This window comes from Malaclemys terrapin, chromosome 7, assembly GCF_027887155.1.
Source record: "Malaclemys terrapin pileata isolate rMalTer1 chromosome 7, rMalTer1.hap1, whole genome shotgun sequence".
NCBI lineage: Eukaryota > Metazoa > Chordata > Testudines > Emydidae > Malaclemys > Malaclemys terrapin.
Window position 1 is genome coordinate 38,164,570 of NC_071511.1, and position 24,343 is coordinate 38,188,912.

Consider the following 24,343-nt stretch of genomic DNA (forward strand, 5'->3'; position numbering starts at 1 on the left):
TGTTTATAATTTGTGAACGTTTCCTCAGACACTAGAAAACATTATGATATGGTTACATTTTCCAGGAAGCTGTGCCCCTAACTTGGATATGTGGTCTTGCATTATGACTTAAACATTGTTAAATACACTACATCCTCTGACATGCAAACAACCTGAGTTGGAAGCCTAAATCATATGTAAAGTGGTTTTACTCAGGTCTCTTAACAAGGAAATGCTTATATTGACAAGTATGGCATATCTTACCTCAAAAATATAATCCTTTCCATCCTTGCCATGTACAGCTTTGACAGCACAGATATCCAAACCCCCAAACATTTCAGAACAGGTGTCAACCCAGAGCTTGTACCTGTTGTGTGGAAAAAATAGTTCCCATCAGTATAAAATCAAGTCCTCATTATTATATAGACCTAATTGGATAGTTTGTTAGCTGGACAGTTGCTTTAAATTCAGTCTCCTCCTGAGTCTGTCAGCTTTACTGAATTTTCATTTACTATAATAGTGTCTTAGGCCTTGTCTACACTGGGTGGGTGGGGGTATCGATCTAAGTTACGCAACTTCAGCTACATGAATAACGTAGCTGAAGTGGACTTACTTAGATCGACTTACCATGGTGTCTTCATCGTGGTGAGTCAATTGCTGCCACTCCCTTGTCAACTCCGCCTGCGCCTCTCACGGTGGTGGAGTACAGGAGTCGACGGGAGAGCGCTTGGGGATCAATTTATTGTGTCTAGACTAGACACGATAAATCAACCCTCGCTGGATCGATTGCTGCCCACCGATCCGGCAGGTAGTGTAGACATACTCTTAGAAATACTAGCCCAGTGTCCACTAGGCACAGTGTTGTGGTGTCACAGAGGAGCTAGCTCCCTATTTCTTGAACTGGTGATATACTGGCCCTAGCTCCAGCATAGTTTAGAATACCCTTAAGACTGATCGAAACCATGAATGCTGGTACCTGCCCCTAAAGTGTCATCCGTCATCTGAGAATAGCTCGAGCTCAGTAGCATTCCAGCCATGGTACTTCTGTCTTTCACATGCCCTTTATGTTCAGGCCAGGAGAGGGTGGTGTAGCTACTTATGCTGGCTCTACACCAGCCAAGGACTCCCCAAAAGGCCAAATTATCAGCTGCTGAGATCTAGCCAAATTCTGAACCTTTTCTGCTGCTGGAGTGGTGCCAAGGAGCTAAAGTGAGGTAGGCAACTGGGGCCACTCTAAATCTTTGTACATGAGCAGAGCTCCAAATATGTTGTTACGTAACTGTTGCCTGACACTGGCTAGGCTGCTTCTTAATTTTGGCTATTCTTACTATTCTATCAGGAAAATTAATATCTGTTTTGAAACATGGGAGTGTCTTTATCTTCAATATTTTATTGTCCATAAATGTATTCAACATGGTCAGTGGTAGGTTATGAACAAATCATTTAGCACTAAACCAACACAATGAGAATGGACAATGTAGAGGCATCAAGTGAAGTGTAGTGGTATGGTCCCCTATGTAGAATTCAACCATATATCATAGCAGTTATATACATTTTTGGATCATGCTATAGAATTTTAAAGGATGTTTCAAAAAAGCTATAGAAAGGATATAATTATCTGCTAATTTCTGTAGGTTTTTGGAATAACATTTCTGGAACTGTTTTGGTTTAATGCCAATTAAACTATTACATTTTATAAGACTTTTCTATATTGAGTGTTATATTGATTTTGTGTTCCTTACCTCAAATATTTTAGATAGTGTAATATGGTAAGTTAGGCCCTTTTTAGACTCTTAAGCACATTACCTCTTGTATTACATTTGATTTATAACCTCAGAGAAAGAAACAAGATGGATGTTTACAATACATGTTGATTGGGCTGGATAGTTCATCTTTACAGTAAGGAGTAACTCAAAGTTCTCAATGCAAGAATGGTCTGTCCATCCTGTGCTCATCTCTGTAGAAAGGCCAGATAACTGACCAGTGACTGAGTCAAAGTGGGACTTTCTTGCCAGAAAAAAAATGAAGCAATTGCTAGGGCGGGGCATAGACAGAATGGATAGTGTTTGGCAGGAGTCATAAAATCCCAGGGCACACATAGCTGTACTGTGCCTTCAGTTATGAGCATGCAGAGTTAGATGAAGACAATGGGAGTTATGTGCACATGCTCAAGGGCAGAGGTTGGCCTCTAGGATGAAAGATGGCAGCTGTGGTATCGAGAACTTTTGTTAACGAAAAGCCTATCTGAACATGGGCCATAGTACCTGATGATACAATCATGAAATAATTTATAGAGTTTGATATTACAGCTCTCCTAATTCAGAGGCTGATGAGCCCTTTTTAAAAAAAAAAAAATAAAGAAAAGACATTTACCATTCACATGTTTTTTTCTTCTTCTTCCCACGTAAGCTAATGGTCAAATATTTGAATTTAAATGAGAGCTGTTTCCTTTACAGCTCATCTCCTCCTCTTTTTTGATCCAGCCTTTGAGCCATAAAGATCAATTTGCCACATCATAGTAATTTCCATTGCAAAAAAACTGATGTAATAAACACAGGATTCAGATTTTACTGTAAGATCAAAGGGAAGGGAGAGGCTGGGCTGTGAGGGATAAAGCTTTTATTCACACATCTTAAGTAATCGTATCCTCTACAAGCAAACTTCTTAGTGCACATTTTGAATATTTTCTTATTACAAGTCTTTTCCAGCAGAAAAGTTTCACTTTAGGCAGAATGCTGTACTTTGAAATTTGTACAACTGTTTAAAAAAATCCTTTTGGGAACATTTGGCAATGAAAATAATTTTGCTGTTTCTCCTTTGAGCAAAATCTTTTTGTCTGAAACTACTGATGTCTGGATGCTTCTCAATTTCAACAGCTGTGGATTCACTGACTATACTGATAGTGTCCACTTGTTCATAACCTTTTTTTTTTTCTGTAAAATGCCAAGGTGTGTTTAGCAAAAAATGGGAAACACAAAGCTTGTATTTGCAAGGCGATGTTATTTCTCTTTTAAAGAGGCTATCATTTGAAATCCATAAAACATCAACTGGATATTACTGAAGGTAGTTTTTGACATTCCATCCTTTGCCAATAAAACACTGAGCTGCAAAGACAACTACAGATATTAGGAGTGATCTTGGGTGGAAGAGCTTGTTGCCTGGTAGGCTTGACCAAAGGCCACAGTCCTAGTTTTCCCAGAGCTAATATAATTTGCAGTGTCCGAGAGAGGACACTCAAAACTAAAAGATAATGTTCTGTGGGACATGTTTAGGGAGCATTTGGTGTGGAAAGGGAGATGAGCCCTCTAGTTTGGTGAGAGGGACCTGTCTGAAATGGAAGGGTCAATGAGAACATGCTACAGCTGCAAAGAGCACATGTGCTCTGCACATTCTCTTTTCATTATTTCAACAGACTCTGATTTTTTTTAACTCTGTCTCCAGGACGTGGACTGAGATTTCTGTTGCCAACCCAAGGAGCTACAAAAATTCAGACAACTCCAAATCATGACAAGTATTATATGTAAATCTCAGGTTATTAGCTCAAACCCTTAATTATTCTGAGTCTGTTTTCAAATTCCCTTAATTCTTGGCAGGTAGAGTTCACTCCTTCCTGCACTGGTGCAGGCATTTCAGTGTGAATGTACAAAAAATGTATATACACATGTATATATGTGTGGTGTAGATGTTCATTCTCCTGTTACTGGCTTTTGGGAAGGGATTTCTGTTTTACTCTCAAGCTTTGTCTTTGCTGGCACAAAGGTATATTTTTATAGTGCAATAACTAATGTGTGATAGTTATTTCTCTATCAAATCCAAAGTGGAGACAAACCACTTCTAGTGTTTACCGTAAGGTAGCTAGGTGAGATCAGCACTATACTTCCGTCCCCTCCCTCCCATCTGGGGATGACTAGTTTACTGCATAGTAATATAAAAGTGTCTAGTCTCCACTATGTTTTTATAGTGGGATAGCTAATATGCGTAAACACACTTTTTTGTTGTCGGGGAAGATGTAGTCTCACTCTCTGAAAGAACAGGGGAGCATTTCAGCTCACTTACGCTTCCCCCTCAGAGTACAGAGCTATCACTGCCATGCTCTCCCACTGAGGGATCTGTCTAGATCAGGGGTGGGCAAACGTTTTGGCCCAAGGGCCACATCTGGGTATGGAAATTGTATCACAGGCCATGAATCCTCACAAAAGTGGGGGTTGGGGTACGGGAGGGGGTGAGGGTTCCAGCTGGGGGTGTGGGCTCTGGGGTGGGCCAGAAATGAGGAGTTCAGGTGTGAGAGGGAGCTCCGGGTTGGGGTGTGGGTGAGGTGAGGGCTCTGGGGTACAGGAGGGTGCTCCGGGCTGGGACTGGGATCAGGGCTAGGGCAAGGGGTTGGGGTGCAGGAGAGGGTCAGGGGTGCAGGATCCAGGTGGTGCTTACCTCAAGCAGCTCCTGGAAGCAGGGGCATGTCCCCCTTCCAGTTCCTATGCAGAGGCATGACCAGGCGGCTCTGCGCACTGCCCCATCTGCAGGCGCTGCCCCTGCAGCTCCCATTGGCCGCGGTTGCCAGCCAATGGGAGCTGCGGGGGTGGTGCTTGGGGTGGAGGCAGCGTGCAGAGCCCCCTGGCTGCCCGTCCACGTAGGAGCTGGAGGGGGGACATGCTGCTGCTTCTGAGAGCCACGCGGAGCCATGGCACGCGTGGAGCGGGGCAAGCCCTGGACCCCATTCCATGGCAGGAGCTTGAGGGCCAGATTAAAACATGTGAATGGCCGGATGCGGACCCTGGGCTGTAGTTTGCCCATTCCTGGTCTAGATGAAAGGGGGCAGGGGCTGGACAGCTGGGAGCTGTCATTCCCCTTCTTACTTGTTTTCACCCTTATAGAAAAGGCTGGCTTTCCTGTGTCTGTCAATTCACAAGTGGAAATGAGTGAGTGTAGCTTCCAGATTCAGAGAAACTGAAGGGAAAAAGGTGATCATTGGTGAAGAAACTTTATTTTACCTTTTCACTACCTAACCACTCTACAAAAAGTGAAGATTCTTTAGCATCATGAAAACAAGGATAGGACATTTTTACTGCGCATAATTTGTTTACCTTCAAACAATGGCAACAGTTACAGAAGTAGAAAGAAGAAAAATCTCACAGCTGCAGTAAGGCTCCAGAGCTTTGTTTTCAGGGGACAGAGGCCTGGGCATAGCGGAGGAACATACAAAAATGAGCAATATCAGAGTTCTGGGGCTAAGCTCAAAGTGATATGGCAGGGAAGAAAGAGCTTGATAGGGCTGCAGGAAATATCCATTTATTGGGTAGAAGAAGGAAGCAGTGATGAGCCTAACAAAACACCTGGACTGGTGTCATGGGAGAGGCCTCAGTACATCCCAGCAGCTGAGAAGAAACTCAGTGTAGCCCAATGTAGCATAGAGGGAAAGAATATGCCATTCAGCAGGGCTACAAAGAAGAAAATGCTTTGTGTGGCTGAAATTAAGACCAGCCTGTTTGGTTGCACAGGAAAAGAAGCTTAGCCCAAGGTAAAGAAAATATATGGGCGGATGCAGAAGAGGAAAAGTACAATATACCAGAAGGAGAAGTCTTCTGGGGAGAAGAGGAGAAATGACTAGTGGACTAATGCTGTGGTGGTGAAATGCCTGAATAGAATCCTGACTGGCTTGAAGGCGAGTGCATAGATTTAGATTTAGGAATCTAAATAAGGATGTGGGAGCTTACCTTTAAGGCACCCACTATTTGGAAAACCTTGGCCATATTATCTTAATGAATTTTTCAAAAGGAACTCTCGGACCTTCAGTTAACACTAATTGCACTAGCATCAGCTATGGGAATTTTTGATTAATTTAAAATGAGAATTATTTAAATTTCTAATTAGTCCATACATGAGGCTGCACTTACCTATCTGACATAGCGATTTGTTCCAACATTGCAGAGCCAGTGTTTGTCTTCCAGTTTCCAGATATGGAAGTCCTCCTGAGAGAAAAAATATTACAGACACAATATTAACTGAGTACCTATTGCACACTTACATTTATTGTCAGTAAACTGAGCAGACATCTTCACCATCTTTCTTAAGTTGCTCTTATTTTCACACAAATATGATACCAATGGTTACTTCTGTTTCTCTCCTCCTGCTGCTTACAATATAACATTCACACTGTCAAGAATTCAACTGATAGCATAAGTCTCAGTAAAACATCATGCATACAATTTTATAAAGTGTGATAATGGCAGTTCACCATACCCTTTTGCCTGTTCACTTTCATAACTGTTGTGACAACTGTTGTTTAGTGGTGATATTAGTAATAGACTATTATGAAATTGCAGCTATGAGTGGTGAGTATGGATGCACCAACATTGTGAACTAATTCTAAATGCATATCAAATAACAGGTATCAGAGGGGTAGCCGTGTTAGTCTGAATCTGTAAAAAGCAACAGAGGGTCCTGTGGCACCTTTGAGACTAACAGAATTATTGGGAGCATAAGCTTTCGTGGGTAAGAACCTCACTTGCATCTGAAGAAGTGAGGTTCTTACCCACGAAAGCTTATGCTCCCAATACTTCTGTTAGTCTCAAAGGTGCCACAGGACCCTCTGTTGCTTTTCATCAAATAACAGGAGTCAAAGAAAGCTTCAGGTCCAGATATCAAATCCATCCCAAACTTTCATTTTAGCCAATTATAGAGTTAGGCCCTAACAGTGATATTCAGATGCATATTTTGAACCACTCCAAGGTTCAGGACTGTTCAGAGTCATTGTTCCAGTTTGACCCTAATCAAGATAGTCTCTACCTGTGAAATTTGGATCTAGCTTCAGGCCCTGATTCTGGACCCTTCTCAAATTAAATTACATTAAATTAATCTTCTATTTCTAATTATGTCATTTTAAAGCCCACTAAACAAAAGCTACTCTCTTTTTATGTCTATAATAAATCATCATCATCACTACATTTTATAAATGAGTACCTTTTAAAACATTTTGGCTTTTTAAACCAATGATGATGAATAGTACAGAGAAGAGGAATGCATTCTGTAATTGTAAAGACTGTACTAGAAATGAGCAAAGGATACAAACTGTCTAAATTATGACCTCTTGTTTCCTGCTGGCAAAAGAACAGCAACACCTGTAATTTATGAGAAGTGAATTACAGTGGCAATAGGCTTGTCTCCATCTTTCTATAAACCTAATTATGAGCTTGGGAAGAGGTATCAATCCACAGAGTAAAAGATTTTAAAATATATTAATTGAATAAACAGATGCAGTAATTATGTATTAATTAGGGAATCAAGTCCTAGCACATTAGAGTGCATTACACTTGTGCCTATTATGTATTTTCAGCTCATATCCATCTTTGTGAAGTTTGAAAAGAAGCAATGTCTTAAAAGAAACAAAGAATTTGAGATTAATATAACACTTTCTACTAGCTCAAGTTTAAAAGGCTTTTACCCCCCTCCAGTTTGATGAAAAAGTACTTGCATTTCTATTCTGGCATTTCTATTCTATTCTATTCTATTCTGTGACTTTTCTCCATGAAGAGGTGCATAAATTACCATACAGTGTACTTGCAATGCTAACGTGGGGTGTTGATACTACAGTACAGGTCATTACTTTAGATTGATGTGAACACTAGACATTAGTTTTGTTGTTCTTTTGGTCAGAGAATTATGGATTCAATGTGTGTTGCTTTTGGAAAAAGAGGGTGGGGATTTAAGATCAGTTGGTACTTTTGTACATATGTGTATGTTTTCATTGTGCTTCACCCTTTTTAATTATATTTCCTTGAAGTCAGATACAATGAATCCTGTACTGGGTAGTTGTGTGTGTGTCATGAAATCTTTTGAGGAGCTGTGGTATTTGGAGCGATCCAACATTGCATTTTGGCTATAATCTCCACTGACAAATGTTAAACATCCCTTTTTTTGTGAGTCATGGATCCAGTTTATACCACAATTTCCCACAGAATTACAACACAGAAGCTCTTAATAACACTTTTTAAACTACAAAAACAAACGTTCTGCTGGTATTTTCTGTGGTGGCTCTTTAAGTACTCTGTTTCTGTGTCATAGCAGAAAATGAGAACCAGCTGTAGAACAAGATACTACTGACAAAACTTATATGAATGCATATGAGGTGTTGTACAGTGATTTGGTAAATCGCCTGTTTTTCATGTTGCTTTAGAGTATATAACAATAGATCAATATTTCTTCATAAGAATCTAGGGGAATAACAGCTAGGCTCACAGGGGTCAGACACAATCCCCGATCTTGGAGAAAATGGAGATTTAAAAAAAAGTCTAAAAAAAAAAACCACTATTTTAATTCAGTTTTTGAAGTCTCCTAAGATAAGTTTGGTCTGCAGTCTATGCAACAAATCTAGGGCCCAGCCCTGTGAAGCACAGAGTGCTCTAAACTCCCATCAACTTCACTGTCGATGAGGTACAACACCTCAAAGAATTGCTCATCTGGACTGTGCATCTGCTGCTCCTGCAGGGGTGTGTGTCATAACCATTCAGCAGTTGTACCTTACTGCTAAAACTGTGCTCCTTCGGAGCCATCAGATGAAAGATGCTGACAAGGAGGTCATATAGGGCCGCAGCTGTTTTCAAATTCTTAAGCATCTACCTTAAAACTGGTAACCGTGCCTGAAAATTTGCAAAAATGCTTAAAGCATTTTACTGACATTTTGCTGAAATTTTATTGTAAGAATTATCTTCAGAAAGGATTTCCAAGAGACCCAGCCTTGGTCCCAGTGAGTATTTTCTGTTACAGAAGTTCATTTGCTATTTGTTTCTTTTTCCTGTGTTTTTGTATTCTTGCTTAATTCCATACTATGTGTATTAATGCAGCATTTTCTGAAACAAATGGTAGAGATGTGTTAATCTCAGTATTTCTGGTTTGCTTGGAGCCCAATAAAAATTAGGAGTTAGACTGTACTTTAGCTCAAATATAGCAATACATAAAAAAATTTAATGTACAAGAATTTCTTCACCTTTCCAAAATCATGGGAATTCCTAGGTGCATACAATATATATTGTGTCCATTGCATCAATAACTGAATTATGAGTAACTAATTTATGTCTTGATCCTGCAGTGACCCCTGAAAAGACAGAGCTGTGAGCACCCACTCCAAGCTCTATCTACATCTGTCTAAAGGTCATTACAAGATTGGGGCCTCAGTTATATCAGGTGTGGTTAGAATGAAATATTCTGTGCCATTAGTTAAGAGTTATACATTCAGGTCTCCCTGTGAATGAAAATGACCTAAAGTAGTCTCAAAGCTTTTTAATAATAAAATTGGGTCTTGCTGCTGAAGGGATTTAAAAAGTCACCTATAAAACAATCAGACCACACTTCCTGTTGTTGTTTCCCTGAAACTATTTTGAGAAATTGCTATGAAAGAATTGACCCACATGCAGAGGTGAAAGTAAGCCAGTACACCATGCCGGACCCAACGGGCTTCCCCAGGCTGGCGATTTAAAGGGCCAGGGCTCCTGCCACTGCGGGGAGCCCCGAGCCCTTTAAATCACTGACAGAGCCCTGCTGCTGCTACCCTGGGGCTATGGCAGCCGGGCTCGGGCAGCACTTTAAAGGGCTGGTGCTCCTGCCGCTGCGGGGAGCCCCGGCCCTTTAAATCGCCGCCCGAGACCGGCTGCCGGAGCCCCGGGGTAGGGCGGCAGGGCTCCCTCGGAGATTTAAAGGGCCCGGAGCTCCGCTGCCATAGTGGCGGCCAGAGCCCTGGGCCCTTTAAATCTCCCCTGAGTCTCCCAGCTGCCACTGCCCTTAAATCTTGATTTAAAGGCCCTACCTCTTCCAGTTGAGGCCCCGCCCCTGCCCAGGACTCCAGTGTACCGGTAAGTCCTTTAACTTACTTTCACCACTGCCCACATGGGAGTTGTAGGTAACCATTCTGGAATGTCCTAAGCATGTGTTTAATTTCTCCCTCCCAGCCCCCCTCCAAAAAAATAACTAGAAAGTACTTTGCCATCCTTCAAAGTTTAAACCATTTGAAGTAAAGTCCATTTTTGCACTCTCCACAAGACCCCTTTTCATTTCCATTTTTATAACCTCTGTATGCTTTCCATTTGAAATATCACATTTATTTATTTTATTCTCTCAGAGCATTTCCATTGTTATTTCTGTAACAAATAGAGTTCAACAAAATGCATTATTAATATAAACATGAAACAGCTGAGATACTTTTAACACTTTTTAAAAGCTTTTTAAATGACCATCAATGAATTAAAAAAAGGCTAAAATACCTTCCTCCACAAAGTGCTTATAATAGAGGAATATTTAAAAAGAGGTATTAGACTTCAATCAAGTGAACTTTGGTGTTGCTTTGTAAATATCGAAATCAGAAAATGAAAGGAGATAATTTTTGGCTCACATGTATGCTTTGTAGTTAGTGCCTATCTTTTGGATCCTGATGTCGTATTTGGAGTCTATGAAGGGTTCAGTGGTGGCGTAGGTTTGGGTAAGTGCTACCACACTGGCTATGTCCTGAAAATCGTAGTGGTTGTCTACCTTAACCTGTTGTCATAACACAAACAGCATGAGGAAGAGAAAAACAACAAGAACAATAGTTAAGTATGTACTGTAAAATGCAATTGCAAATGACTCCTGTGAGAAATATTACTTTTTATAGTGTCAGATTACAAAACAAAGAATGGACAATTTATCTGATCTGTAAAAAAAAGCTGTAGTTGTCAAAACTAGAATATAGCAAAAATATTCCTGCAATAAGATGTATAATTTCTAGCCAGAAATTTAACATTCACTGTTGTAGAAGGCAATTATCAAGTATCGACATTACATTTTCTTTGAGGAAACCCTTTTAAAATACTGATGTTTATTTTTGTGTCACATAAACAATCTCTAGGAATAGTTCTTTATAGGTATTTTATTGTAGCACTTTGGCGTTTCAGTTTTAAGGATGTAGTGAACAGTACTTCTGTGTGGGATGGATCAGTTATAATAAGAGGAAGGAAGGAAAGGAATACAAAAACCCAACCCAACCAAACAAGAAAAACCTAATTGCTTTATCTAACCATGAATTTTGGAGTCTGTTTATACCATTATGTTGTAAGACACCTCTCCTGACTGGGAGATGTTTGTTAAAGGATTGAATTCTATAGTCTTAATCCAATATGGTTCAGCTGTTCCGGCCTTCAGGCATCTTCATTAGAGCCCAAAACACAAATGGTTGCTTATAGGACTTCATATTTAATTTTGAGATAAGTAAATACACCTATTGGGTATTTAGTATCTGTGTTGTACTTTTAAATAAGGTGACAGGCATACTAATGAAGATTTTGAGGAATAATGTGAAAACTGAATGTGTGCAAAAGCTTGTGTTGGGTGTACACAAAGTTTATATCAACGTTTTAAAAATGTTTTGCTAGTCAGGAACCAATCCTCCAAGGTCCTAAGTGTTCTGAACTGAACTCAGGCTCAATAGAAGCGGAGGGCACTCATCCTCTGAAAAAAAATAGCTCAGTATCTTGAAGGATGAGTTCATAGTTTTTCAAGGTGTAACCATGTATATCAGAAGAACGTTGAGTGCAGTAACTTGCACAGTGGGCCATATCCTGCTCCAACTGAAGTGTATGGGAGTTTCATCACTGACTCAATTGGAATTGGACTAAGCTCAATGTTAACTATAAGTGCCTGGATTCAAAGCCTGTAGCAGCTTTGATGTCAAAGCAGCCCAATTATATTATCACAACTTTAGCCATTTCCACCAACTTTTGGCTTGAAATGAAAATTTTATCCAACAAACTAGAACATTTTAAAGGCCAAATTCAATGGTGATGGTTAGGAATCTGTGTAAGCTGGTCAGAAAATATATACAAGTAGAAAAATGATACTGCACTGATTTGGCATTCAGTAGGTAATGTACAAATACGGGTAACATTCCCTCAGAGCAACTGTTATGGAATGCAGATAACATGTACCTGGCACTTCTATTACACTAAATTCCGAAACGTATTTGGCCAGAGATTTCCACAGGCATTACACTTCTTATACACCAGGCTGAATTTACAAGTATTAATAAAATGCCTTTTTATTAAGATTCTGATCTGCAAAATGGATGAGAGTAAAGAGATTATAATTTAACTAAATCTGTAAAATCTCATTCCCAATTGCTCCTCCTGTCTACAGTTTAAATTGTGAGTTCACAATAAAACCATTCACTTTCCCCTATTTCAGATCATGAGAAAATTTTGAAAAAGAATTGAAAGGCAGATTTTTCCTCAATCCTTTTCTAGCAAGTCTATAGATAGATACAATGTACTAATGCCAAAGTCTTTAATGGTATAAACATTTAAGTGGGAGTCGCATGCATATATTTGAGAACATTATTTGGCCACTATAGTGGAAAAATTATGAATATATGGAAAAAGTTAGATGATATAGAAAAAATCCCATTAAAGAACCAATGCAGGTGGGAGAGAAGGAATAATGGAGTGACTAACATTAAAAATCCCTCACACAAAGAGGAGTTCATAAACTTTCCCCAAATCAACAGAGTAAGAACATCCAGCGTGGTAAAGTCACAATGTGGATAAGATAAAAAGGTTCTTGGTTTTGTTTTTTAAATTCAAAAATTTAAATTAAAAAAAGAGATTGGTTGCTTAAGCCAATCAACTCCTAGTAAGGATGTTTAAGCAATTATGTTGTTCCATCATGGGATATTTCTGTTTGTGTCCATAAATTTTGTAGTAGGTAAGGTTTCTTGTATACAGGAGGCTCAGAGCTATGCAAAATGTTAAATATCAAGGAAATTAAATTTCCTTAACAAATCTGAAATGCAAAGATAAATATTTTAATGAATAAATATGAAAAATGACAAAAATCAATTTTCTACTATTCAGCGGCTGATATTTAATTCATAGAATTTTTGGAAATCCAAGGGGATAAGGACACGTTATCCTTGTTCAATCCTTTTTCATCTGAAGATCTCTTAGCACTTTGGAAATATCTACCAATTGAGTACCTGCACCCATTAACATCAGTGGAAGCATAATTGAGCCATACACTCAAACCACCATTGTGAGATGTAAGTGATATGGAAATTGCTTCACCCACCAGTGAAATGCAGTTGCCTCTGGATTGAATGCAGCAAGTGTGCTGCAACTCTACAGGACAGGAAATGAAAAATACTGTATCCAATTGAAACTACTATGGGAATTTAGGAAGATGTAGGAGAATTTATTCACCAGATTCTCAGACCTGCAAATCTTTACTTGTGCTTATAAACCTGACTTTTCAAGTAATTCTGCTGCAGGCCACAGAATTATCATATAAGGCCCTGATTCAGGAAAGCATTTGAGCATGTGCTTAAGTCCATTTTTCAAGGCCAGAATTTAAGCTGACTGGGGATGTAAGCATATGCTTAAATACTGTCCTGAATAGGGACCCAAGTAAGGCTTTGCCAAATCAGGACCCTGAGTTGGAATTTGGCCAGCTCACAAGTTTTAACACCTACTGTGGAGAAATTTATATATTTTAATATTTAGACAATTAAAATGTAGACTAGCACCAGAAAACCCCTAGCATATATATAAATAAGACCTGCACCTTTCCCATGCCTGAATGAGCATGTCCAATCTTCACGACAACTGGAAACATTGGCAGTGTTAACTAAGAGGAGAAGAAAAGAAAAACAATATTAATTTAACTGACCATTGAAGTCAGGAACATTTTAATATTAATGAAAATAACTTCTTCTGAAGTAGCTGTTCAGGATTCATTAGAATTTTTTTCATCCTGGTTTAAACTTGCCTGCATATCTTCACCTGTCAAACTGGTGTATGCAAGAACATCATTATTACTATGTTACATTCCTCTCTGTCCCATGTATCTCTGCCTTTAGTTTATACAACACAACAAACAATGTAGTCAAACAGCTCTTCCCATGTGGATATTTTAGAAGTATCCATGGATTGCTCAGATATTTAATTTGAACCCAAGGGTTTGTTTAAATAGAGCTGGGCTACATTATGAATTACACGCCCATACAACATCTTAGATGATTGCATAATCAAAAGCTACATTCCTTTCTTTTGATTCAATCTCAGAAGATAAAAACAAATTTATCCGAAGAAGTTTGAAACTTCATTTATTGCAAAGCTCTGCTGAGAAAAATCTTCTTCATAATAAAGAGACACCCACAATATTCTAATTCAGTTTAGGATTCCAACACAGAGAAGATCTTTATCCTCACAGCATGTAGCATTAAAAACAACATTTGCCACTTTCCAGTTAGAACTTGATTTGGAGCGATGCTGAAAAACGTGTAGCTTCCATTTATAACAGCCATTCTCATGTCTCTCAGCCTGCTCAGATTCAGCCGCAGAAGATCTCCTGCAGGTGACTACAGATAGCTGGGAGAGTGGATATTGGCTTTTTAATGGCATTCTCTGTACCTGTAATTTGAATTTCTAACTTGATACCCCAGGGTTAGCACCTGGACTTCCCATTATATATTTGATTTGCAAGCCAGGTAATTTTTGGTGTTCATAAGGACAGTGATCTCAAAGCATGAGAAGAGTATAAGAGCCAAATCCTCTTTGTTAAAGAGGGCACTTCATCTCTCATGGATTTCAGTGCTCCATCACCAAAGCTGGTTCTTACCATGCTCTGCATGTATGTGTGTGTGTTTGAGGGGAGGAAGACAGAAGACTTATATCTCCTCAGAGCCCATCAAACCAAGGATATTACTAGGGAGAATAAAGCAAAGTGCCATAAACAAATAGTACACTTCTACACCACACCTTGCAGGGTGGATAAAAATCAATGATATAAAAAAAAAATCGGATTTTTTGATAAAAATGCTTTTTGAGGAAAAAACCTATCTAAAGATAGTTTTAATTAAGAAACATTATAGCTCAAAAAATATCTCATCATGGAATAGGAATTATAAATTCTAATTCTATAGTATGAGACAATATATTCATGTAATGTTTAAGAAAAGTTCCAATAGTTCATGGATTAGGGACCCAATCTTATGGGGTTCCAAAGGCTTCTGTATAGATTATTTAAGTTAATCTTTCTATCTATTCAATAGAACTCAGTGCTCAGTCTAGAAGATACCATCAGAGATTCTTAGTTTTGCAGTTCTCAAACTGTGGATTTGTGGCTCTAGAGAGAACATACTTGTTATGGAGATATACCTATCTCATAGAGTTGGAAAGGACCCCGAAAGGTCATCGAGTCCAGTCCCCTGCCTTCACTAGCAGGACCGAGTACCGATTTTACCCCAGATCCCTAAGTGGCCTCCTCAAGGATTGAACTCACAACCCTAGGTTTAGCAGGCCAATGCTCAAACCACTGAGCTCCCCCTCCCCCGACAGCAAAATGTTTTAAAATAAATAAATAATATGTAGAGGTGAGAAATAACAGACCTCAACCCTATTGTCCCTCTGTAAATTTGTGTACACAGAGTCAATCCCTTACCTCTCTCTAAAAGTGCAAAGTTTCAAAAAGTTGAATGAATAGAAGATTATTGGGGGTGGAATAGATCTGGACAAGGAGAAGTAGTCTGGAGATAAATGTGAGAAGGGAGGGACAGGCAGTAGAAACAAAAGTGAAACTGTTTGAGCAGTATATTCCAGAACCCTTGAGGTCTTTCTGAGTGTAGCCTTCATTGATTTGAGATCTACCATACCATTCTCACACTAGAAGGGAAAACCTATAATGGCAGCAGGCTGTAAGAGAGACACAGTTTGGGAATATTTTAAGTTTCTCTACCTGTGGGTAAGACAGGCATGCGTACAAAATGTAAACAATGCAACAAAGAAATGCAAGGCCTGGTTGCCCAAATGAAATATCATCATGAGACATGTTCCTTCTCAGGAGGAAGCTGAGTTGAAGATGATGAAAGGAACATGTCTGAATATGCAAGATCTCCAGGTTCTTTCTTAAAGACTGCCTGTCTTTCTTCTGGATTATTCTTGAATTCTCATGTTTGAGCAAAAAACATAGTTGTTACTCTATGGTACTATCATTTTAGATGCAGTTGTGATAAAAAAATAAATAGCTGAAATAGGCAGTTCTTCCTTTTACAATTTCACCTTTAAAGTAGTACTGAGTGTCAGTGAATGCAATGAGTAATACTAAATGAGCAGTTTGGTAATAATAATTAAATAACTGCATTGACTTATTTTGTTTAGGAGAATCCATTCTCAACATACAGGATTCTGAAGGTTATCCACCTTCAAGATCACCATCATTTTCTATAGTTTCAAAGTTATCTGCCAATGATAGTGTTTGATAGTGTTTCAGTCACATCGCCACAGTATATCACCTGTAGCAAAAAGGAAAAAAAAAAATCTCCATCATCCAGAAACAACCATAGATAAGTTTGTAATAAGAACCAGCGGATTACAAAAGGAGGTAATTGATGAAAAAACTGCCCCTATGATCTCCTTCATTAACACAGTTCAGTCATTAAGACCAGTATACAGTGCACCCAACAGAGCAGATGTTGCAGGCAAATTGCTGGATAAAGTATATGAAAGAGAAATTGAGCAGTGTGCAAAAGGTCTAGAGGGTGAAATTGTTAACCTGAGTCTTGATGGGTGGAGCAATGTCCACAATGATCCTGTTGTATGTGCTTCCATGACAACAGAAGAAGGGAATGTCTTCCTTACAGAAACAATCGATACATCAGGAAATGCACACACAGCAGAATACCAACAAGAAGTAGCAGTAAAAGCTATAACAAACTGTGAAAAAAATTCAAATGTCTAGTATGCAGCTTGGTCACAGACAATGCTGCAAATGTATCCAAGATGAGAAGAAAATATTTAGAAGAGAGTGAAGAGAGTCCCAAGCTAATAACAAACGGTTGCAGTGCTCATTTGATGCACCTCCTAGCCAAAGATTTCAGTGTTCCAGAAATAAAGGCTAATGTTGTGTAAATTGCAAAATACTTCTGTAACAACCACTTTGCAGCAGCTGCTCTGAAAAACGTGGGAGGAACCAAGCTAACTCTCCCACAAGATGTACGATGGAACTCAGTAGCGGACTGTTTTGAGCACTATATCAAGAACTGACCTAATCTGATGACAGTTTGTGAACAAAATTGTGAAAAAATAGAAGGCACGGTCAAAGCCAAAGTTCTCAACATTGGGCTTAAGAGAAATATTGAACACATGCTGAGTACCCTGAAGTCTATTTTTGTAGCCTTGAACAAAATGCAGGGAAATAGCTGTTTTATTGCTGACGCTGTTGAAATTTGGAAGGAACTGAGTGAGATCTTAAAAAGAGAAATATGCAATGACAGAATTAAATTACAAGCATTAAAAAAACGAATGGAAGAAGCACTATCTCCAGCTCATTTTCTTGCAAATATTCTCAATACTCGGTACCAGGGTCAAACCTTAACTGCTGAAGAAGAGTTGGCTACGACATGGACATCCAGCAATCATCCCTCCATAATGCCAACTATAATAAACTTCAGAGCTAAGAGTGAACCATCCAAGAAATATATGTTTGCTGATGATGTTTTAAAGAAAGTCACATCAGTGAACTGGTGGAAGTCACTTAAGCACTTGGATTCAGAGACTGTTGAAGTGATGATCTCACTTTTAACAGTAGTAGCTTCTTCTGACAGTGTAGTCTTCCTTTGGACTAATTCATTCCAAATTGAGAAATTGTTTGGGACCTGAAAAAGCAGGAAAGCTTGTTTTTCTTTTCCAGATTATGAACAAACAGGAAAATTAAGGTGAAGACGACTGAGTTAGCTGCAGAAGCCAATATTTTAAGTTTTCTCATGTTGACCTGGCTGACTTAGTCGATTAAATTTTTGTTTTTTTTTTTTAAATATTTAATTTACCTGATTTTAAAAAACTTGAATATTTAACTAAAATTGTTTAGTTTTTAACTAAATTCAAAAAATCATATAATTCTTTTGTTAAAATATTATATGTTTGCTGTTGAAGAAAAAAATCCAGAATACATAACGTTGTTGTTTTAGTTAAATAAAACAATTTAAATGCCTGTCTGGTGATGTTCTCCTCCTAATACAGCATGGCAAGAAAATCCCCCCAATATTAATGATTAATCTGTTGAATTGGAGATAATTCACCTCCCAATGACTTCATAAATATCTGCTTCAATTACTATGGTAAATGAAATAACCAATCATTCATTTTCTGATATAGCTGTAAAACTCATCTGAAAAGTTTTCAAAATAAATCACTTAAAAATGTATAGTTTGTACCTTCTAAAAATGAAACCTACATCTACCTCTGAGTTGTGAAGAATATGTATTAAGGTTACAACAACCAACAAGAATGCACTTTTATGTAGAAATCCATGATTAAATCGAGTCTTCCTGACTAGTGATTTAAATCAAATCCACACTGACACCTTGTAGAATTTAATGGGGAATTTTAGGCATCATTTTCTACAGTATAGTTTGAACCTTTAATAACTACAGTTGTAACCCATTCATTAATTTTCTTCTTTATAAAATCCGTAGGAGCTTTGTTGAGCGGCTTAGTAGATCTGTTAGAATTGCACAACTTTGCAATCAGTACTGCTCCTCAATAACACATTTGAGTCAATGTTGCTTCAACTGATTTTTCTATATTCCTAAAAAACGAACAACAAAAACCCCTACAGTTGTTTTTGTAGGAAGTTGCATAATAGAGTTTATTTTTTATTTATCTTTTCCCCCCAAAGCAAATGTTGACCATGATAATAGAAAGAAAACATGAACTGAAGGTCTTAAGGCTTACAATAGAAGTTTGGAATTTCTTATGTAATGCTGTGTGTCTTCTGTTGAGAATGGCCAAGTTTAAAAAAAATAGTATTCTGCAGAGAGGCATTTTGCCACAAGCCAACAAGGTAGCTAGCTAATGTTTCTTCCTTGAAATCTGGCCTCTGCTGCTGCAAGCTCCAGTTGCAGCTGGGATTTCAATTTCATTATGAGATTCTTGTGAGCCTGAATGGGGTAATTATCTTTGAATACAGCAATTGTGACTTCATACTCTTCATGCAGTAAGTCAGTCGCAGAGCTGGGAACACAGAATCCTAGTCTGCTGGTTCCTCCAAATTCACTGCTCTAAAACCTAGACTATGCATCCTCTCTGAATTTAAACTCCTGGACAGGGCAGGAAGCAAGAGAATGGGTATATCATATCAAATAACAACTACAATGGATTAAAAGAAAATATGTACAATTAGGATTATTTTTAACCAAAGAAGGCATTTTGTGCATCTCATGTTTTAGATAGTGACAACCTACTGTCCTCTGCTATCTGGGAGTAAAGAATAAAAGATGCAGTCAATGTGGAAAGGTAGGAATTCATACACAGAGCTAAAATAGAAGTGGCAGTATCCTGGAAAAAACAACAGCCACCTTAAGAATTTCAAAACATCCTATGCATAGCCAAGTTGTTTTATGCTATCGGTATACTCCTGATGACAATGGCAATACATTTAAGCCTGATACATCTGAATAGTATTTCACATCAGCAGCCTTTTAGCAGAAACAGCCAATTTAACGTTAATCACACATTTTTATTCCCAATAATGCAATTGGTCATTCCATTGAATTAAAATAGTAATGTAATATCTTTTATGAAAGAACTATGCATTAACAAAGTTGGTTTTCAACAGAGTAGTTCATTTGACTTGCAGAAAGATGTTAAAACATTGTAAATATGCAACATTTAGGCAGATTTTGGCCATTGTTACATAATTGTGAGTGAAAATTTAGCAGCACAAAAACACACACTTGCTACTTTCCCTTATTATGTCCCAAGGAACAATAGACTTTACGTACTATTGGGAACAAATTTGGTCATCAAGAGCCTACTTTTCAAATCTAAATGTGCATGTTTACACACCCAAATATGATTAGTTCATAAACAGATAGATAGTTTGGCTTCTAATTTAAGTATTTGCAAATGACCATGTAGGTGCACAATGAAACTTTGTATGCAAATGAGGCATGCTTTTGTGTGTGTAGAGTTAAGAAAAAACAGGTCACAATGAGAATGAGACGTGTCCTCTGGAAAAAAAAAAAGTGATACTGTAAACTTTTTTCTAAAAAACCAAGACTGTTGGCCAGATCCTGCCCCCCTGTTTAACTTATCAAGGGGCATGGAAGGGGCTAATATTATCTTCATTTTATAAAAGGGAAAATGAGACACAGAAGGGTAAAGTGAATTGGCCAAGGTTACACAATGAATCAGTGGGAGAGCTAGGAACAGAACCCTTGTCTGATTCCCCTTCCTGTGTCCTATTCTCTGGAACACATAACCTGCAGAGATATTATTTACTGATGTAAGAACATGTAGTCTTTTTTGAATTACTGTATATATTTTCTAAATTACCTATCATCCTCAACCCTTATCTGTGTTCTCAACTCTGATACAACACTTTATGGGTCCCTTATTTTGACTCAACTGCACTTTCATCATTTACATTGCCACCAACTCTTATTTTAGGCCTCTCTTGATATGTTTTCTGACCCATAATTCACACTCTAAGGTTATCATCATTAAAGTATGTCAAATTAATGTAAATTGCTTTTTTACTTTCCCCACTTTGTTCCCATTATTTAGCAAAGCTGTAAAATACTAAGTATTTCGGGAGTGAATTTGCTTATGAAATGAAATGTCTATAATAAATTGTATTTTTTTTTGCACTACTTTTATCTTCTAAGCAGCAGATCCCACCTCAAATGTTTTTCTGTTAAAAATGTCTAACAAATTACTTTGCGTAGACTATAAGGCAGGCTTTTTGTTGTGTGTGCAGTACCTAGTACAACAGGGCCCTGATTAGGTCCTCCAGATGCCACTGCAATGCAAATCATAACATAGCATGGAAACTATTTCTATTGTCCAGTCAAATGACAGAAGCCCCAGTCTTGCATGGCTTTAGGTATGTAAATAGTTCTATTAACATCCATCACTCGAGTGAGTAAGTTGGGGCTGATGCTGGATCAGCCATTATATGAATGCATGAATCATTGCTTCCTATGGAGCAAAAGTAATTTATCCCTTTCCCTGCAAGTTCCTTCAGTACTGAAACCTACAGAACTCTCAAACACCAAACTCAACTAATTCCAGATCATTATCATCAAGAATGTTACATTAGACTGGAATTAATACCAGCCTTTGCAATGCCTCAAGAGACCTCTTTCCAATTCAATATACTGCTAGATTTCACTGGTCCCTTTTATTTTTAACAAATATATTTAGTCTGGCTCTAAATAAAAGTACATCCAGTAAAGATGAAAGGCATTACAAACAAAGCATTAAATAAAACAGAGGGAAGGCAGGACAGTGGGCATGATGAGACATGGAACATAGAATCATAGGACTCGAAGGGACCTCGAGAGGTCATCTAGTCCAGTCCTCTGCACTCATGGCAAGACTAAGTATTATCTCTAGACCATTCCTGACAGGTTTTTGTCTAACCTGCTCTTAAAAATCTCCAATGATGCAGATTCCACAACCTCCATAGAGGTTTATTTATTCCAGTGCTTAACTACCCTGAAAGTTAGGAAGTTTTTCCTAACGTCCAACATAAACTGTCCTTGCTACAATTTAAGCCCATTACTTCTTGTCCTATCCTCAGAGGTTAAGGAGAACATTTTTTCTCCCTCCTCTTTGTACAGGATGTAAACATCCTTTTATGTACTTGAAAGTTGTTATGTCCCCTCTCAGTCTTCTCTAGACTAAAGAAACACAGTTTTTTCAATCTTCCCTCACAGGTCATGTTTTCTAGACGTTTAATCATTTTTGTTGCTCTTCTCTGGACTTTCTCCAATTTGTCCACATTTTTCCTGAAATGTGGCACCCAAAATTGGTCACAATACCCACTTGAGGCCTAATCAGCGTGGAGTAGAGTGGAAGAATTACTTCTTGTGTCTTGCTTACAACACTCCTGCTAATACATCCCAGAAAGATGTTTGCTTTTCTTGCAACCATGTTATATTGTGGACTCATATTTAGCTTGTGATGGGTATTGGAATGGTCACAGGCACTTTCTCCTCTGTACCACATGGGAACACTCTGGGGGAATAAATTCTGGTGCATCAGGAAGTGGGTTTTAATTAACAGGTGATAGATCCCCCTTCTAGTATTGAAACCCTTAATTGCATGCTCAAATAGATCCCTATTCAATAAAAACGTAAGCATGTGCATAGTTTTAAGCACATGCTGAAGTTTCACTAACTTCAATGGGACTTCTGCATGTGTGTTAAGTGTTTTGCTGAATGGGGTCCCGATTGAGTAAACTCCCCAGCATGATGCCAGGGAGAACCATACTGTTCATCAGCAGAGATGTAAAGCTAAGAGCACCTAAGTGGTTGTGGCCTTTAAAGTTCCTATAGCACATCTCACAAGATTAAGAGGTGTTGTTTTCTGTATTCTAACTAAAATACCTGAATGGATGACAACATTCTGCCTACTTAATTCCCTAGTGACTACACATGGAAAAATAATTTTTCTATCACTTCCAGCAAGAAACTGTTTTGTCATGGCCACACTTCAGTGATGGCCAGGACATCTGATTTCTGTGTAAATATTGTTTGTATTTCTGCAAAGCACCTTCACGCTTCAGAATCATACTGCAGACATCAATAAATAATAATTTCTTTGGAATTCTTTCACTTGAATCCATTTTTAGGAACCACTTCAAGAGTTGATCTTTGATCCAACAAACATAAAATTGTTTCTCTAGAGAACTTCAGCCTAGTAATCTGCAGTTAAATGCATCTCCAATACCTTATCAGTTTTTTAATTAGCCTTGTTTCCAACTAGCCAAAAGCATGCATGCACATAGACATTATGAATTAATGGCTGGCTATGTTTTAGTTTAAAAATTATGCTGTGAATTATGGGAATTCAAAGCAGCACATATCCTAAATTTTAGTTATTTATTCATTACCTTCATATTTAAAAAAAAAAGTTACATTTCTCCCCACCACCCAAATTTAAAATAAAAAACAAATCACTGCCTTGTTGGGACATTATAAGGAAGCAACTGATTTTTATGGTTGAGCCATAAACCACTGCAATGGGGTTATAATGGAAATGCTGGCAGACCTTTGACTACAGCAATACAAATGGCACCCCGCAATTAACAGGACCACAAATTTTCCCATGATTCCACAGCTGTGGAATCCTTTGTGGACCACAGGAACAAAAACAACAATTAAAAAAAAAAAGACTTTGCCTTACAAAAATGAACCAGCATCTTTAAAAGGAGCAGAATTCCTTTAACACTGGAGTCTGATACCAGGATTTCAAATTACATGCCATATCTCAATAGAAATAGAGGGGAGTGGAAGGCGGGTAGCAGAGGTAATCAAAACACAAAGGCTACAGCTGAAGCAAAAGAGGGATCAAGGAAGACTTCAAAATTAAGTTACCACAAGACATTTTTGGTTGTTCTCATCACTATAGTAGCAGGAGTGTTAGCTATGTGATGCTGATGTGCCTGCTGTCTACTATGCCATATGGGCAGTCCTGAGAGCTATTTCCCCTTATTGTTGCCACTACATTCCCTAATCCCCACAGATCTCACTCCCTGCATGGGGACTACGTGCCCAAATCTACAAAGTGGCTTTCACCACCACTGATTGACTCCAATCATGGGGAGAAATCATCGTTCCAAGAAAGAAAAACTGACTATTTTCTCTTACAATTATGATACATATGGGATTTAACTTCCCCACCTGCTCCCTTCCGTTTTGACTTCTATCCTTGACACTACAGGAGCTCTCTGGACTGCTCACACAGATGGGTAAACAGTAGGCATGGTAAGACCATGCTAGCACAGAAACCAGTTAGCTTTATGAGCATTCTGTGATTTTAGTTACCTTTCGTTTATTTTGAAGGAAAATATTTAAAAAACAGCTCTACGAAATGTGAGGGGAGCTTCTCTTTGGAAGGCAGTGTCATTAGCAGAGCTGGTGGAAAGTTTTAATTAAATTTTTTGGTTGCTTGCAATAATAGCCTTCTTTCCAAAATGATTTTTATGGAAAAAAGTGTTTCTTTAGCAATGTTCTAGTTTTTTAATTACAAAAAGAGACATTGGAAAAGAAATTGCATTGACAAAGCAGAAAATTTTCATGAAAATTTTGGAATACAAAGACAATTATTTTTAGCCAATCCTTACAATTTTTGACCAGCTCTAGAAATAATCTTGGTAAAGAAATGAGACAAAATAAATATATAAAGGGGATATGCAATCCAACAATGAATTAAACCACAATGATGAGATTGACTACACTTTGTGGACTTTCAAATAGCAATTGTCTGCTTCAAACTGTCAACAAAATATAAAAAGCTGCAAGTTACACACAAAAGCTGCAACGTACACAGAAACTTTCAATCACCATAAA

The 24,343-nt window shown here is 38.2% G+C and overlaps 1 protein-coding gene across 2 annotated transcripts in view; it reads right to left on the minus strand.

The window, feature by feature from the left end:
- The window catches only part of SYN2 (synapsin II), a 466,588-nt gene that overhangs the window by 58,004 nt on the left and 384,241 nt on the right, over positions 1-24,343 (minus strand). For both annotated transcript variants that reach the window (XM_054033948.1, XM_054033949.1), the window contains 4 exons: positions 13,552-13,614; positions 10,358-10,500; positions 5,871-5,945; positions 244-346 (listed from right to left, as the gene is read on the minus strand). In XM_054033948.1, the coding sequence (XP_053889923.1) occupies positions 244-346; positions 5,871-5,945; positions 10,358-10,500; positions 13,552-13,614 (384 nt within the window). The remainder of the gene's footprint in view (positions 1-243; positions 347-5,870; positions 5,946-10,357; positions 10,501-13,551; positions 13,615-24,343) is intronic.